The sequence below is a fragment of the Marmota marmota genome, unplaced genomic scaffold, assembly GCF_001458135.2.
Source record: "Marmota marmota marmota unplaced genomic scaffold, marMar, whole genome shotgun sequence".
In the NCBI taxonomy this organism is placed as follows: domain Eukaryota; kingdom Metazoa; phylum Chordata; class Mammalia; order Rodentia; family Sciuridae; genus Marmota; species Marmota marmota.
This window is the reverse complement of record NW_026000196.1, coordinates 21,641,739-21,660,654: the sequence shown is the minus strand read 5'-3', so window position 1 is coordinate 21,660,654 and position 18,916 is coordinate 21,641,739. Positions and strand designations below refer to the sequence as shown.

General features: G+C 37.3%; 2 protein-coding genes across 8 annotated transcripts in view; one reads left to right on the top strand and one right to left on the bottom strand.

The window, feature by feature from the left end:
* Positions 1 to 18,916, bottom strand: part of Ninl (ninein like) — a 152,302-nt gene that overhangs the window by 75,895 nt on the left and 57,491 nt on the right. For 2 of the 7 annotated variants that reach the window (XM_048790409.1, XM_048790410.1), the window contains exon 1: positions 9,591 to 9,935. The exons of 2 other annotated variants lie outside the window; for them this stretch is intronic. In XM_048790409.1, the coding sequence (XP_048646366.1) occupies positions 9,591 to 9,627 (37 nt within the window). In that variant the 5' untranslated portion in view covers positions 9,628 to 9,935. Of the gene's footprint in view, positions 1 to 9,590; positions 9,936 to 15,552; positions 15,589 to 18,916 lie in introns of those variants that run through there. 3 more of the 7 variants (XM_048790407.1, XM_048790408.1, XM_048790405.1) reach the window with 3 other exon arrangements.
* Positions 10,944 to 11,817, top strand: LOC107148372 (glucosamine-6-phosphate isomerase 2; the record flags this gene model as incomplete). Its single annotated transcript, XM_015492999.2, has 1 exon — positions 10,944 to 11,817. A coding segment is annotated over exon 1 (795 nt), but the record flags the coding sequence as incomplete, so codon positions are not given.

The following is an 18,916-nucleotide window of genomic DNA, read 5'->3' as shown; positions in this document are numbered from 1 at the left end:
ACCCCAAGGCAGACTTCTTTCACTTGGAAACATGGCCAAGGAGCCTTGCCACTACAAGGGGCTGCTCCCTTCAGGGGTCCCCGATATGGCTCAGGTGACAGGTTTTGTCTAGTGCCAAACTCTGAACACCATGGAATTGTAGATCTCAGAAGTGGTGGAAAAGCTCCAAATGGAAACCTCAGAAGTCCAATGCTCACATACACGCCATCTGCCAATAATGCCAGTTGAAGAGAACCCACAGGAGAGCAGAGGGAAGTAAATATGAGGTTTAACATATGCCCTACAGGTGTACACACAGAGGAAAACTGTAATATTCACAGAGAGATAAAATAAAATCATTATAGTCATGAAACAAAATAAACAGCTGGACAAAAAGAATGATTAGAGACCAAAGGAAGCTTCTTATGTGTTAACATATTATTGTTGCCATAAAAAATCAAATGGCAGAATTAGAAGGTAAGTACAAGAAAACCTTCCATTAAATGGAAACAATGAGCAGATAAAGAATTAGAAAAAGTAAGGACATAAGAAATTACCTCCTGCTTGCACAAGCCTGTAATCCCAGCAGCTCGGGAGGCTGAGGCAGGAGAATGGCAAGTTCAAAGTTAGTTTCAGCAACAGAGAGGTGCTAAGCAACTCTGTGAGACTCTGTTTCTTTTATTTTAAATATTTGTTTTTTAGTTGTAGTTGGACACAATACTTTTATTTCACTTATTTATTTTTATGTGGTGCTGAGGATCAAACCCAGAGTCTCCCACGTGCAAGTCGAGTGCTCTAAGGCTGAGCCACAACCCCAGCCCGAGACTCCGTTTCTTTAAAGTACAAAATAGGGCTGGGGATGTGGCACAGTGGTTGACTGCCCCTGAGATCAATCCCCAGTAACCAAAAAGAAAAAAAAAAAGAAGTCCTTATAGTAATAGTTATTAAAATAATGTGGTACTTCCATAAAGACAGGCACACAGACCACTGGAGCCCAGAAAAAATCCTCACATATATGGTCAAAATATCTTCAACAAGGGTGTGAAAAACCACACAGCAGGGAAAGAACTGTCTCCTCTTCAACAAATATTGTAGAGAAAACTGGATACTCACAAACAGAAGAATCAGATTTAACTCCTATCTTATATCATATTAAAAATTAATTCAAAATAGATCCAAGACTTCAAGTAAGAACTAAAACTACAAAATCCTTAGAAGAGAATAAGAGAAAAGGCTTTGGGAATGATTTCCTATGTATAGCACTGAAAGCATGGGCAACAAGAGCAAAAATGGACAAAAGAGATAACATCATAGGGCTGGGGTTATGGTTCAGCGGTAGAACACTCGCCTAGCATGTGCGAGGCCCTGGGTTCGATCCTCAGCACCACATAAAAATAAATAAATAAAATAAAGGTATTGTGTCCAACTACAATTGAAAAATAAATATTTTTTAAAAAAGAGAGAGAGAGAACATCAAACTAAAGAATTATATAGTGAGTCCTGTATGGAACTGGAGAAAATATTTGCACATTGCATATCTGATAAGGAGTTAACAACCAAATACATAAAGAACTCCTACAACTGAAGGACAAAACAAGTATTCCAGTTTTTAAAAATGGGAAAAGGATTTAAATAGACTTTTCTCCAAAGAAGATATACAAATGATGTAGGAACATATGAAAAAAAGAAAGGCACAGAACCTCTCTATTAGAGAAATATATGTTAAAAACACAAGAAGGAGGATCACAAGTTCTTGGCCAGTCTCAGCAACTTAGCGAGATCCATTTTCAAAATAAAAATTAAAAAGAGCTGAGGATACAGCTAGGTGGTAGAGTGCCCCTGGGTTCATCTCACTACCATAAAACAAAAATCTCAGAAAGTAGCAAATCTAGAGGAAGATGTGAAGAAATTAGAATCCTTGAGCATTGATAGTAAGAATGAGGTTGCTCAAAAAAAAAAAAAAAAAGTAGAATTACCATATAACCCAGCAATGCTGCTTCTGTGTATAAGAAAGAAGGTGGCTTCTGGTATCCAAAAGAACTGAATCAGGGTTGTAAAGAGATTTACATTTGCATGTTCACTGCAGCATCAGTCACAATGACCAAGAGGTGGAAGCAACTTTTCTTATGCAGAAGACAGATAATATGGCATTTCTGTGCAATGGAATATTAATTAACCTCAAAAAGGAAGAAAATTCTGATGCCACGTGGGTGAAACTGGAAAACATCATTTTAAGAGAAATAAACCATCACCAAAGGACAAATACGTATGAAATATCTAGAGTAGTAAAAATCACACACACACACACACACACACACACACACAAAATAAAAAAGAAAAGAAAAGAAAAGAAAAGAAAAAACCGTTAAGGGTATAAGGTAACGGCTATGTGAATAATTTGTAATGTCACAACATATACATTTATCAAAATATTACTTCTTGTATACTGTAACTATACACAATTTTTTATTTCTCAGCTTTAACATAATAAAGCTGGAAGAATGAAAAAGTTCTAGAGATCTGTTATACAATCATGTGTATATAGTTAACACTATTTATCAGTATACTTAAAAAATGGTTAAGAGAACCAGTCTAGGTGTCCATCAATGGATGAATGAATAAAGAAAATGTGGTGTGTGTATGTATGTGTGTATGTGTGTATGTGTATATATATATATATCTATATATATATATCTAGATATATATATAGAGAGAGATATATATATACACACATACACACATACACAGTGGAGTTCCATTCAGCCATAAAGAGAAATGAAATTATGTCATTTACAGGAAAATGAATGGAACTTGAGGCCATATTGAGTGAAACATGCCAAACTCAGAAGGTCAAAGGTCATTTTTTTTTCATATGTGAAAGCTACAGAGGAAAAAGGAAAAGAAAGGCATATGTGTGGAGATCTCATGAAAATCAAAAGTAGATCAGTAGAGAGGAGGAAAGGGACCAGAGGGAAGGAAAAGGGAAATACTGGGGATTGATATTGGCCAAATGATATTGTTATATCATGTGCATATATGAATATGTAACAAATCCTACATTCTGTATAATTATAACGCACCAATGAAAAAGAAAAAATGGTTAAGAGTAAATTATATGCTATACATTTTTTTACCAAAATTAAAAAGTTAAAATCTTTAAAAAAAAAAAAAAAAAACAAAAGACAAATAACATAAATGTAGTCATCTGGTCCTTGACAAAGGTGCCAAAAGCTTAAGTTGGAGAAAAGATAGTGTCTACAAAAACTGGATAGCAATATGTAGAAGAATGAAAGTACCTTTCATCTTGCACAAAAATCAACTCAAAGGGAATCAAAGACTGAGGAATTAGACCAGAAACATTAAGACTGCTAAAACAAAACAGAGGGGGCAGCATTCCAACATGTTGGCTTGAGCACCAACATCCTTAATAAAATTCTTAAAGCTCAAGAAATAAAACCAAGAATCAAAGTGAAATAGCATTAAATTAAAAAGCTTCTGAATAGCAAAGGAAACAAGAGCATGAAGAGAAAGCCTACAGAATGGGAGAGAATCTGTGCCAGCTACTCTTCCAACAGCATATTAATAACCAGAATATATAAAGAACTCAAAAAGCTCAACACACACAAAAATAATAATCCACTCAGTAAATGGGCAAAATATCTAAAAAGACATCTCTCAAAAGAAGAAATTCAAATGGCCAACAAATATATGAAAAATGTTAAAACATCCTTGGCAATGAGGGAGATGCAAATGAAAACTATACTGAGATTCATCTCACTCCAGTCAGAATAATGACAATTGTTAAGAATACAAGTAACAAGGGCTGGGGTTGTGGCTCAGTGGTAGAGCACTCGCCTACACACATGAGGCACTGGGTTCGATCCTCAGCACCACATAAAAATTAAATAAAGATAAAAAATAAATATTAAAAAAAGAATATAAGTAACAATAATTGCTGGTGAGGATGTGGGGAAAAGGAACACTTATACATTGTTGGTGGGACTGCAAATTAGTACAACCAGTTTGGAAAGCATTACAGAGATTCCTCAAAAGATTAGAAATGAAACCATCATATGATCCAGCTATCCCATTCATTTGTATTTATCCCAAAGATCTAAAATCAGCATACTATAGTGATATCATACTAACATTATAGCAGCACAACCCACAATAACCAATTTATAGAACCAGACTCGGCACCCGTTAATAGACAAACAGATAAAGAAAATGTGGTATACCAAAAACAGCATACTACAGTGACGCAGACACATCACTCTTTATAGCAGCACAATTCACAATAGCTAAATTGTGGAACCAACCTAGATGCCCTTCAATACATGAATGTATAAAGAAACTGTGGTATATATATACACAATGGAATATTACCATTAAAAGAGAATAAAATCATGGCATTTGCAGGTAAATGGATGGAGTTGGAGAATATCATGCTAAGTGAAGTAAGCCAATCCCAAAAAGCCAAAGGCCGAATGTTTTCTCTGATATGTGGATGCTGATCCATAATGGGGGTGGGTAGGGGGAGCATGGGAGGAATGGAGGAACTTTAAGTAGGGCAAAGGGGAGGGAGGGGAAGGGAGGGGGAATGGGGGATAGTAATGATAATGGAATGAATGTGATGGTCATCATTACCCTAAGTACATGTATGAAGACACGAATGGTGTGACTCTAGTTTGTGTACAACCAGAGACTTGAAAAATTGCGCTTTATATGTGAAATATGAATTGTAATGCATTCTGCTGTCATGTATAACAAATTAGAATAAATAAATAAAATAAAATAAAGAAAATGTGATATATACACACAGTAGAGTTCTATTTAGCCATAAACAAGACTGAAATTATGAAATTACCTCCTTGTGTGTAAATGGAGGAAACTAGAGAATATCAAGCTGAGCAAAATAAACCAGTCAAATGTTTTCTCTTATATATGGAGGCTAGAGATTAAAAAAAAAAGAATAACAAAAGTGGGACCTTGTGAAAATAGAAGGGAGAATAGCAGAGTAGAAGCAGGGGACCAAGGGTGAGCAAGGAGGAGAGGCAAAGGGGAATAAAATTGACTACAGTATGCCATGAGCATGTATAAATATACCATAATGTATCTGACTTTACATATAACTAAAATGCACCAATTAAAAATAAATAAATAGAAGGAAGACCAATAGAGCAGAGGAAGGAGATTGGGGAGAGGGAGAAGAGAAAGGAAGGGGACAGAAACAGAGATTGAAATTGAGAAAACTATGTTATACGCATCCATGAATGTATCAAAATGAACCCCACTATTACATATAGCTACAACGTGCTAAATATTAAAATTAAAAAACAAAACAAAAATAAAGAAAACTGTTCAAAATATGGTGGCCTGCTTTCTGAAACTGCCCGGCTCTGTTCTCTAAATCTTTTATCTAGATTTTCTCTCCCCAGTCCACCCCCACTCCAAAACAAAACAAAACAAAAACCCCACATACCCCTTTTTAAGGTCAAGAAAAGAAAATCCAAGAGAAGGGAAGGGGATATTACTGGAATAACACAAGATTTCTTCAAGCAGACATGTGGCAAAGTCCTGCTGGGTGGAACAACAAATAAAAAATACTCACACCAAGCTCATCCTCATAAATCTCAGAGCAGCAGAATAAACAAGCCCTAAAGACGTCCAGAGAGAAAGAGCAGGCCCATACCCACAGCACCAAGCATCACGACCTGTACCCAAGGGAGGCTGACCACATTGAGGGAAGATGATGTTCCAATCAACCAAGAAACTATCAGAACATGGACTTCAGCAAAATGAGGGATTAACCTTCAACAGAGGAAGACACAGATTCTGGGATCTGGGCCCCAGCTGAGCCATGAAAACTGCGTTGGAGGAGGGCAGCCCTGAACACATGCAGAACAGACAGCTGGGAATCATGGATATGTCACATTTGGAAAGTAACAGGGATACAGGATGGATTAGTGACAAAGTTGATGGAGCACTTGAAAAAAAAATAAGGATAAGCACATTAAAAAGTAAATAAGTAAAAACCTAGAAAACTTTATGCTTTATAAAACTAAACCTGGCAAAAGAATGGAAACATAATCATCACCAACTTCTTGGTTCTACAGAATAATATCATACAATCCTAAGAGTAAATATGCACACTGACTATTGAACCCAAGCCTTGATATCATGAGAACAAAAGAAAGGCTGTTAAGAGGGCTGAACTTCTGCCTGGTAACAAAAAGCCTAGAGATTACCAAAAAATAATGGCATCAGCAATTCTACTTAGGAATATTTAAGAATGTGGGCATAAATACCAAGATAAACACCCAGAGTTAAAAGTGGCTGCCTCAACAGAATACAACAGACACTAGTATCGCAGTATGTAAAAACGTGGATGTGTAACCGATGTGATTCTGCAATCTGTATACGGGGTAAAAATGGGAGTTCATAACCCACTTGAATCAAATGTATGAAATATGATATGTCAAGAACTATGTAATGTTTTGAACAGCTAATAATAAAAATTTTAAAAAAAAGAAAAGAAAAGCACACTGGAGCAGCATAGTGACAAGAGAGTCCAACTTCTTAGAGGAAGAAGGAAACTTAGAGGTCATTCCAACTCACCGTTGCACAGAATCACCCAGCCTGTTAGTGACAGAGCTGACCCTCATCTCTGTCATGGTTCCCTATATTGTGTGAAAATGTTTTGTTGTTCAACTCCATGAACTGTCCTTGTAATTTAAAAAAAAAAAAAAAAAAAAGTGGCTGCTTCTAGGGAAAGGTATGGGTGGCAGTGTAGGGAAAGGAGGCTGCTGTTGTCAACATACTTTTAAAACTTTTTTATTTTTAGCTGGGCATGGTGGTGCACACCTGTAATCCCAGTGGCTTGGGAGCCTGAGGCAGGAGGACTGTGAGTTCAAAACCAGCCTCAGCAACTTAGCAAGTCCCTAAGAAACTTAGCAAGACCCTGTCTCAAAATAAAAACATATAAAAAGGGATGGGGATGTACCTCAGTTGTTAAGTACCCCTGGGTTTAATCCCCGGTACCCACTACCCCCCCCAAAAAAAAAACTTTAAAAAATTTTAACCCTCATGAGTGTGTTACTTGGACAAAGTAAAACTGATTTCAACCCAATGATCAATGAATTATCAGGGTTAGTTCCACATACAACATAGCAAGTGCCCTTGGAAGATGTGGAAGTTGACATGGAGCCAAGTCTCCCCACTGCTTTACCCCACATATTAGAAAACAGTACAGGATAGGGTCTGGGCTGGGGCTCAGCGGTGGCTCAGTTGCCTGGCATGTGTGAGGCGCTGAGTTCGATTCTCAGCACCATGTATAAATAAACAAAGGTCTATCTACAACTAAAAAAAAAGTTAAAAAAAAAAACAGTACAGGACAATATGAAGTAAATGCTAAATTTCATGGGATCAAGTGCCCACACTTGGTGTGGCCATCGGGCATGGCAATATTCTGTGCAGTGACAGGGACACTTTGCAGCAGGGGAGCTACCTGAGGGGATGGTCCTGAACTGCTCAAGCAAAGGATGGTTGTGGCATGTAAACATAGAAACAGTGATGGGCTGTCAGTGATTTGTAGTTCAGGAGAGATGGAGGCATCTTAGTAAAATCAGTCCCTTTATGGCCACAGTGACATTTCCACAGGCTTCCACAGGGCCCTGATAGGAGTACAGACACATATTAAAGCTTGCATTTTTGTTTCTCTCTCACACATTCTCCCAGGGTCTCAGCCTCCACCCACAGGTGGTGATTTCCATGGAGCCAGCAGCTGCCTCTGTTGGGAGGCTCTTCCTGGGGTCCTGTGCTCAGGTTATACTAAGTGAGACATTCTCTGACTTGAGGTGCTGGTGACCAGCTTGTACTCAGGCAAGCTCTGATCTGTCTAAACCCTGTAATATCAACTGAGAGATAAACAAGCATCACTGTCCAGGTTGGGAGTAAAGCATGGGGCTGGGGGCAGGGCAGGGGGGTGTAGTTTTTGCATCTGGTTTGGTCATAGTCTCCTAACTGTGATGGAGCCTGTGATCACTAAGGTAGCTTTTGTTTTTGTTCAGCTTTCTTCCTCCCAGAGAAGCTAAATGTTGGGGTCCTCTCCCCCTCCACAGAAACATAGCCATACATTTTTGCTCTTGCTTATGACATCGTGAAAAAGCAGCATCCTAGCAAAGCTGGGTGATCCCCAAAAGGTAGATAGGTCGGTTTTGTCCCTTGTGAAATTACTACACAGTGTATTTTAATTTTTCCTACAAAATAAATTAAACTGAAATATACTTTCCAGAATTCTTTCAGTTCCCAGCTTCTTCTAGGTGAGGAATCCTTGGACAACCCTGAACCTGGTATAGATGATGAGTAACCAGCCCCTGGGCATCTCTGGCAGAACAGTCACAGTCCCAGGCTGTCCACCTGTGGCTGGCTGTGGGGTGTACCTGCCAGTGTAGTGCCCACTCCCAATACAGGTCAGGTGCTGGGGATGAAAGGCAGGGATGTGGAGCACCACAGTGGGCTTCAAGGCCTAACCAAAGGATGGTAACAGTAGATGCTTTCAGGACAATGGTTCTCAGAGCTCAAAGCTGCTGCTGAACAATCCCTTTTCACAGTTTGATCAAATGATTTGAATGCTGCTCTTTAGTGTCTAGTAGGTACTAAATAAATGTTGCCAAAATGCATATGGAAAATGGATTGGCCATAGGCCAATTCCCTTAAGCCCCAGAACATGAACATCTAATTTCCCTGGAAATACAGCCATGTGTATGTTAATGGTATCAACTAGAACAGTGTGTAGTAAGGAGTTAAGGGAATGACCACATTCTTGCCACCAAGGTCACTGGAGAGAGACCACAGATCAGATGCCAAGGTTTCATAGCACAGGAATCTCCCCAACCTGTAAAGGACAGCTCTACATAAACACGGAAGTTGGCAATGTTGCCTCTACAATTAAGAAGCCAGTGTCCTTTTTCTAGGTCTCATTATAAGGCCTCAGGACCTCTAAGACCAGTCACCAAAAGCCCAAGCTCCAGGGCAGTCACAGCTTCTGCAATCTGGCTGCCAAAGTGGTTAAATAAAATGCCTTGCTGAGCAGAGGAGGTAGTTACAGAGAAAGCCAGGCCCCCACAGGTGAAAACTACTGCTTACTCTTTTTCCTTATTGTAACATCACCACCAATATTATCAACACCAAAATAACTGTTCCCACACATGGGTACCTAGACTGGGCTGTCAAGCCACTTAAATCCTATTTCTAAAAGTTCCTCACTGCCTATCTCCCTCCCACCCTCCTTCAAAAAGTAATCAGCTGAACAGCACATGAACCCCAGGAATCTGTTTCGGCTTGGTAAGGCCTCTCTCTGCCTGAGGGCAGAGGTGAGAAAACTCTTCCCTTATAATATTTCTGCAGACCTACAGGAAAGATAAAATAAGGGAAAGACTTCTCAGAAGTCCCACGTGGGGTCTGGGGCGGCCCTGCCAGGAACATTTTAAGTGCAGTTCTAAGTCACCAGCAACCCTGCTGGTTCCCAGGGTGGCTTCTAGGCCTACTGAGGTACTGAAGTGTATACCTTACAACAAAGTGGTTCATTATAAATAATAAACTCTATTTACCTGGGTAGTCTAACGTCCTCTTCAGTTTCTTCTTCATCCAAATTGAATTATTTAATACTCCTCAGGATTCCACATATGTGTAAGGTGTTTGCACATCAAACCACGTGAAAACTTGACCAGACTTGACCAGCATTCAGCAGCTAACTCAAAATTAGCTAAAGAGGAATACTTGCTAAAATTAGCTAAAGAGGAATACTTGGTTTCTTTTTTTTTTTAATTGAAATGAGTAAAATCTTAATAGTTCTAATGCTATAAAACTTAATTTAAAATCCAAACATAAACACTTCTACCAAGTGAAGCAAAATCCTGTTTTCATCGAGGGGAGAAAAACCTGTTTTTAAACAAACTGTATACTGTCCCAGAGACAAATGTCCTTGGTCATCAGTCTGCAAAACAATGCAGCCCTCTGGAGGCCAAATGAGCAAGGTGTTGATTTGCACTTAATTTATGCACAGTGCTACTGGAAGCCATTGGGCACTGAGGACAGGAAAAGCAGCCTACATATGCAGATCTTTTGGGGACTCAAATGACCTCTGCAACAGGAAACAATTCCAAACAAGGCCTTCCATAAAACCTGCTCACCTACAATGAGTAAGACTGACAGTAGCCGTTCTGTATTGTTCATCCTTTATCTGAAAAGATGTTATGATCCTGATAAAATATTGAAGCCAGTCTTTAGGTTTCAGCTGAGCAGACCCTGGCACCACTCTCAATGGCCTTACACTTAATAATCAATTTTCACACTTCAGAAGTTCTAAACTATTAGAATTAAATTTTGCATTAACTATCTTATGGCTTTTCCTTATTTTTCAAAGAGTAGCCATCTATTTATTTTGTATAAACAGTCCTTACATATTTCAGCAATAAAGTTTAAAAGCTGTCTTGTTTCTTTTCTTTTTTTTTTTTTTCTTCCCCTGCTGGAGATTTAACCCAAGGCCTTGCACATGCTAGGAAAGTGCTCTACCCATGATCTACATCCCTTGTCCCTGCCCTCCACCTTTTTTGAGAGAGGGTCTAAGTTGCCCAGGCAGATCTCAAAAGGATTATAAGTGTGCAACACTCACTATACCCAGCTTGAAATCTATCTTTTCTGTCAAAGTTTAAGAAGCTGTATTTTTTATTGTTTACCAACAATATAAAGATAAGCAAATACCTCATTTAATTATTACTTATAATGTTCTATTTCCCTATAAAGTAGATTTTTAGAACAAAAACTGTGAAGATATCAAGTTTTAAGTCAGGCATGGTTGTAGTGCACACCTATAATTCCAGGAACTCAGGAGGCTGAGGTAGGAGGATCACAAATTTAAGCCCAACCTCAGAAATTTAGCAAGGTAATAAGCAAGACCCGGTTTCCCGCTGTTCCAGCCTCGGAAAAGCCAGAGAGTCCGCTGGTTGGAACTTCTTGTGTTGGAAGCTGTGTATCACTATAATGAGGCTTGTGATTCTTGATAATTATGACTTGGCTAGTGAATGGGCAGCCAAATACATCTGTAATCGCATCATTCAGTTCAAACCTGGACAGGACAGATACTTTACACTGGGCTTACCAACAGGGAGTACACCTTTAGGATGTTATAAAAAACTAATAGAATATCACAAGAGTGGAGACCTTTCTTTTAAATATGTGAAGACTTTTAACATGGATGAATATGTAGGACTTCCAAGAAATCATCCTGAAAGCTACCATTCTTATATGTGGAATAACTTTTTTAAGCATATTGATATAGATCCTAACAATGCTCATATCCTTGATGGAAACGCTGCAGATTTACAAGCAGAATGTGATGCATTTGAAAAGAAAATAAAAGAAGCTGGAGGAATTGATCTCTTTGTTGGAGGAATTGGTCCAGATGGTCATATCGCTTTCAATGAGCCAGGATCCAGTTTAGTGTCAAGGACAAGATTAAAGACTCTAGCAATGGATACCATTTTGGCAAATGCAAAATATTTTGATGGAGATTTGTCAAAAGTGCCAACTATGGCCCTCACTGTTGGTGTGGGGACAGTGATGGATGCTAGAGAAGTGATGATCCTCATAACAGGTGCACACAAGGCATTTGCCCTGTACAAAGCAATAGAAGAAGGAGTCAATCACATGTGGACTGTTTCAGCTTTCCAGCAGCATCCTCGAACTATTTTTGTATGTGATGAAGATGCTACTTTAGAATTAAGAGTTAAAACTGTGAAATACTTTAAAGGTTTAATGCATGTGCACAATAAACNAAAAAAAAAAAAAAAAAAAAGAAAGAAAGAAAGAAAAGAAAAGAAAACAGAAAATCCGAGAAGGCCTACAACTAAAGGAGAATTTATCAGTTAAAACAGAGCCAGGTTCCTTCCCATAAAAAAAGTACAGGTACAACTGCTACATTAATGAAATCTACCAAGCATTTAAAAAAGAATTAACATCAAACTTTCTCAAACTTTTCCAAATACTAAGCAATGAAGAAACACTTCCTAACTCATTCTATCAGGCCTGATACCAAATCCAAAGAGATGCCAAGGGATGGGATAAAGGAGGAGCATACATCAATATCTTATTACTACCCATGCAAAAATCCTCAACCAAAGACTAGCAAATTAATCCAGTAGCACATTAAAAGGATTATATGACATAAAGAGGGGGCTCTATTCCCAGAACGCAAAGACAGTTCAGCATATGAAAATCAATCAAGGTAACATAATATACTACATGAATAGAATAAAGTGGGGGAACTGGTCAGCACAATTAATGCAGAAAGCATTTGTCAAAATCCAATAACTTCCATAGTGACAGCACTCAATAAACTAGGAATAGGAAGGAACTTTCTCAACATAATATGGAAAGAAAAAACATTGAAAATCACACTCAATGGTAAAAAAGTGAAGCTTTCCCCTTAAGATCAGGATTAAGACGAAAAAGTGACTGCTTTTACTGCTTCTATTGAACACAGTACCAGAAGTTCTAGGCAAAAAAAAAAAAAAAAAGTTTCCTAATGGGAAAGAAAAATGTTAAATGATCTGTTTATATATGGCATGATCTTATACAATAGAAAATCCTGAAGCTTACACACATAAATCACCCCCTGCAAATTGTTAGATCTCATAAATCAATTCAGAAAAGTTGCAGAATACAAAATCAACATTAAAAAATCTGCCATGGGGCTAGGGTTGTGGCTCAGTCGTAGAGTGCTCACCTAGCATGCATGAGGCACTGGGTTCAATCCTCAGCACCACATAAATGTAAAATAAAGATGTTGTGTCTACCTAAAACTAAAAAATAAATATATATATTTAAAAATCTTCCATAATTCTAACACACTAGCAATGAGCAATCCAAAAGAAAATAGTTCTGTTTACACATCACAAGGAATAAAATAATTAGAAATAAGTTCAACCAGGAATGCAAAAGACATGCATACTGAAAAATATAAAGCATTGCTAATATAAATAAGAGATATTAAATGAAAAGACATTACATATTTAAGGACTAAAGGTCTCAATATTGTTAAAATGACAATATAATCTATAGATTCAACCAAATCCTTATCAAAATCCTAAAATCATATTTTGGAGAATAAAAAAGCCCCATCCTAGAATTCAAATGAAATTTGGAATGATCCCCAAATAGCCAAAACAATCTTGAAAAAGAGTGAGAAGCAAATTTCTAACTTCCAGTCCCAAGACAGGACATCCACTGCATGGAGAACAACAAAGATCATCATTATGCCAATTGCCAGAAGCAAGAGTCCATACACTTATGCCCACTACACCCAAGGCTATTGCTATGTCCACCTCAAACTGGTTACTTATTTGCCTGAGTTGGGTGAGACATGACATACATACAAGTTAAGAGAATTTATTACTTAAAGACAAGCAGAAGAAATCTCAGATCCATTGTGAGCCAGTCCCCCAAGGCTCAAGAAAGCTCAAGTGCCTCATTTTGAACCACAAGGTGATTCCAAAGGGCAGCTTCAAGGATCATGTGATACACTGGGCAAAGCTCTGAAGGACATCCTGCTTTCAGAGGAGGGAGGAACAAAGTCCAGGCTGTCCTGGGCAATTCCTCCCAAACTCAAGATGTTACTTCCCTAAGAGAGGAACAAAGCCCAGACTGTTTCAGTCAGCCCTTTTCTAATCTCAGGACCTTGGATTCTCAGAACATTCTAAAATTATTCTTAAGAACTTAAAGCAAGAAAGGCAAGAGAAGAGGGTTGGTCCACAGCCACCCAGAGAACTGTTCTGCAGAAGAACAAAGCTAGAGGGCTCAAACTTCCTGATTTTAAAACTTACTACGAAGTTAAAATAATCAAAATAATATAGTACTGGAAAGAATGGCCTTCGTCATGAATCACATTCAAAAATTAGTTCAAAATTGATTAAAGGGTTAGAGATGGAGCTCAGTGGTGCAGCACTTGCCTAGCATGCATGAAGCACCACTGGGTTTGATATCCAGCACTGCAAAAAAAAAAATAATAATAAAATAAATAAATAAATAAATAAATAAACAAACAAACAAATAAATAAAATTTAAATGAATATTTTAAAATAAATTTTAAAAATTTAAATAAATTTAAAAAATGTAAAAATGGATTAAAGACATTAAGGGATAAAACTGTAAAATTACTAAAAGAAAACAGGAGAAAATTTCCAAGATGTTGAATTAGCAATGGTTTCCTGGATATGACACACGGAGCATGAGTGTGATGGGTGTCGATGCATCCCCCAAAGCTCATGCGCTGGAAGCCCAACCCTAATTAACATGTGCAGAGCCCTCATGAATGGATTAGTTGAGTGTAGATTTGTTAGAAAAGAGAGTTTGGCCCTCTCTTTATATATATATTTTAGTTATACATGGACATAATGTCTTTATTTTGTCTATTTATTTTTATGTGGTGCTGAGAATCGAACCTAGTGCCTCACATGTGAGAGGCAAGTTCTCTAGCACTGAGCCAGCTCCCTCTTGATCTTTCTGGCCCTCTCTCTATGGCCTTCTCTCTATCTGCCATGGGATTAGGCAGTAAGAAGACCCTTGTTTGGTGCTGTGCTTTGATATTATACTTCCTAGCCAGCAGAACCGTGAGAAACAAATTTGGTTTCTTTTAAATTACCTTTTTACTGGCATTCTGATAAAGTAGCATAAGACAGACTAGGACAACAACAAAATAGAATAAATTGGACTCCATAAAAATTTAAAACTTTAGTGTAACAAAAAAATACTATCCACAGAGAGAAAGATAATCTATACAGTAAGTGAAAGTATTTGCAAATCATATACTGATAAGGAATTAGTATACAGAATATATACAGAATACCTATAATTCACAACATAAAAATTAAAAAATGGATAAAGGATTTAAATACACATTTCTCAAAAAATATACACAAATAGCCAATAAGAACAAGAAAATATGCTCAATAGCTTTAGTCACTGCAGAAATGTAATGATGGGCTGGGGTTGTGACTCAGTGGTAGAGTGTTCGCCTAGCACACATGAGACCCTGGGTTCAATCCTCAGCACCACATAAAAATAAAAATAAAATAAAGATATTTTATCCACTTAAAACTAAAAAATAAATATTAAAAAACAAACAAACAAACACAATTACAATGAGCTAGGCATGGCGGTGCATGCCTGTAATTCCAGCAGCTCAGGAGGCTGAGGTATGAAGACTGCAAATTTGAGGCCAGTCTTAGCAATTTAACAAGACCCTAAGCAATTTAGTGGGACTGTATCAAAAAAAAAAAAAAAAAAAAAAGCTGGGATATGGCTCAGTGGTTAAGTGCCCTTCAGTTTAATCCCTGGTACCAAAAACAAAACAAAACAAAACAAAAATAACCCTACAATGAGATACCACCTCAAAACTCATTAGGATTGCTACTATCAATAAAGCAAAATAGCAGTGTTGGTGAGACTATGGAGCAACAGTAATTTTCACTATTGGTGAGATTATAAAATGAGACAGCTCTTTGGAAAACTTACAGTTCCTCAAAAAGTTAAATACAGGGGGTTGGGGATGTGGCTCAAGCGGTAGCGTGCTTGTCTGGCATGCGTGCGGCCCGGGTTCGATCCTCAGCACCACATACCAACAAAGATGTTGTGTCTGCCGATAACTAAAAAAAATAAATAAATATTAAAAAAAAAAAAAAGTTAAATACAGATCCATGTATTTAAATACAACTCATGAAGCACAAAGAGAAAATATACACTCACAATTAAAAGAACTAGGGCTCTTACCATGCCCAAATGACCACACTCAATGGCCAATATTTCGTTCTTCCTGATATAATGTCACAAGAAGTACAAAGATTATCTATGTAGTGGCTTTGCCAAAACTGTTTGACTAGACTCTGACTATGAAAAAACACCATCAGGTCTGAAACAGGAATTCTACAATACACTATTGAAAAAGGTCAATATTATTAATCTTTAGTAGGTAACGAAAGTTCTACATTCAAAGAATTTTTAAAAAGATAACCATATTCAACATATGCAGTATTTAGAATCTGAACTGAAAGGCTAAAATAGCCATGAAGGACATTTTGCAACAACTGTAGACACTTAATATGGACTTTACATTGATGCTGCTGCTGAATCATTGTTGGTTCCTTCAGAGGAGATGACACCATTACAGTTATATGAGATAATGTCCTTATTAGGTGAAAATATTACTAAGTATTTTTAAAAGATTAATATGGCGTTTCCTTTGCTGGTTATACTAACCAATACTCTTTTTGTTCTCTATCTTCATAGGACATACGTGTTTTCTAAGAACTTAACTATTTTACAATTATCTCCACTTTGACCCATATAATGGTTCTTATTTTTATTTTTTATTTTTATTTTACTTGTTTATATGGTGCTGAGGATCAAACCCAGTGCCTCACACATGCTAGGCAAGAGCTCTGCCACTGAGCTACAGCCCCAGTTCAGACCCATATAATGTTTTTAAAGAGGTCATATACATAAAATTTTACTTAAAAATTTAAGAAAGGAATTTGTACTTTTCCTTTCACATGATCTAACAAACTATTATCAATCCTTTTCAAAGACAACTGTGGTGTGTGTGTGTGTGTGCGCGCGCGCAAGCACGCGCACGTATCTTTCACTTTGTGAGGGACTTCCTATATCAACACACAGTTTAAGAGTTATAGGGGGCTGGGGTTGTAGCTCAGTGATAGAGTGCTTGCCTAGCATGTGTGAGGCACTGTGTTCAATTATCAGCACTGCATATAAGTAAATAAAAATAAAGATCCATCAACAATTAACAAAATACGTTTTAAAAATAAGAATTATATGAAGATAGATGGCTTTACTGGTCAATTTTACCAATGATTTTAAGAAGAATGTAAACAAATTCTTCATAAACTCTTCCCCCAAAACAAAAACAACAACAACAGAAAAATAGGGGAACACTTCTCAAGTAATTTTGACAAAAGTATCACAAGAAAACCATATATCAGCCCTGGGTTCAATCCTCAGCACCACATAAAAATAAGTAAATAAATGTATAAAAAATACAATAACATTTAAAAAAAGAAAAGAAAAGAAAGAAAAACCATACATCAATATCTTTTATGATTATTAAGGCAAAAATCCTCAATAAGATACTAGCAAACCATATCTACCAATATATAAATAAAGAATTATACATTTAAGTCCAGTAGAATTTAAATCAGAAATGCAAAGATTGGTTTGACATCTGAAATTAATCAGTAAAATACAACTAATCAAAAATATAAAGGACAAAATAGGCACAGAAAAAGCATTTGGCAAAATCCAATGCCCCTTATAATTTAAAAAAAAAAAAAAGAGCAAACTAGAAATAGAAGGGAACTTCTGAAAACTACAATTAATGTCATCTTAATTGATAAATGATGGAATGTCTGATCTTTCCCTAAGATCCAAAAGAAGATAAGAATGCCCATTCTAAGCTCCTTTAATCAGAATTATACTGGAGTTCTAGGTATAATAAGTAGGCAAGAAAAACAGAAATGACATCCAAATTTAAAAAGAAGTAGTAAAACTATCTCTTTGCAGATGACATGATCTTCCACATTAAAAATCCCAAGTATGAGATACCCATTGGAGCTCAGGTTCCAGCACAGCACCACATCTTCTGATTAGCAGACCACGGCAGGAGCTCATGCCCAGCCTAGATCTGTCCACACCGACATGAGCAGACCCAGGCCCAGGGTAGGTCCGAGTCTGCCCCCATCCCAACATACACACCTGGAAGCAAAAGCCGAACCCACTTCCATCTTGGGGCACTGCAGACATCACCATAGCCTTCTCCATGCAGTAGCCCCTACCTTTTAACAAGAGACAGGGACTAGAAGCATATACATCTCAGAGTGAGCATCCCAAAGACATAAGGCTCACCCTTTCAGTCCCATTTCTGTAAGACATTGCATTCATCTTGGGGCACTTCCACTACTAACTCGAGTTACCTCAGCTATTGCTGCCACCACCTTTAGTAGCAGTAGCATACATTGAAGGACACCAGCAAGGTCTGGAAGCCCAACATCAAGGTGAGGTACAGACAATTTGCACAGACACTATAAGAATATAGGGTAGAAACTGTAATGTCTCAGATCCACACTGCAAGAAAGGAAGACACATAGACAACATGAAAAAACAAGGGAGGAAAGTGCCCCAAACAAACCAGGATACTACAATAACAGAACCCATGGACAGAGAAGTTGATGAAATGTCAGAGAAGGACTTCAGAAGGTTCATAATTAAAATGATCTGTAAATTAAAGAATGGCCTAAATGAGCAAATACAGGCAGAAATTGATCACTCCAACAAAGAGATAAGAGAGAAAAAATACAGGTAGCAGAAGATTACATCAAGAAAGAGATAGAGACTCTGGAATAAAAAAAAAAAAAAGTCAGAAATCCTTAAAATAAAGAAAACAATAAACCAAATAAAAAACTCAATAGAAAGTATAACCAACAAACTAGATCACTTGGAAGACAGAATGTCAGATAATGAAGACAAAGTATACACAGTGAAGACAGTAAGAAACCATGAATAAAACACCCAAGAATAATGGAAGAGCATCAAAAGCCCAAATCTAAGAGTTACTGGTATAGAGGAAGGCACAGAGTTTCAAACCAAAGAAATGCATAATCTCTTCAATGAATGAGATAATATCAGAAAATTTCCCAAGCATGAAGAATAATTGGAAAACCAAATACAGGACACCAAATGTACAAAATTACAACATATCTACACTGAGGCACATTATAATGAAAATGCCTAGCATACAGAATAAAGATAGAATCTTAAAAGCCACAAGAGAGAGGAATTAGATCACATATAGATGGAGACTAATTCGTAT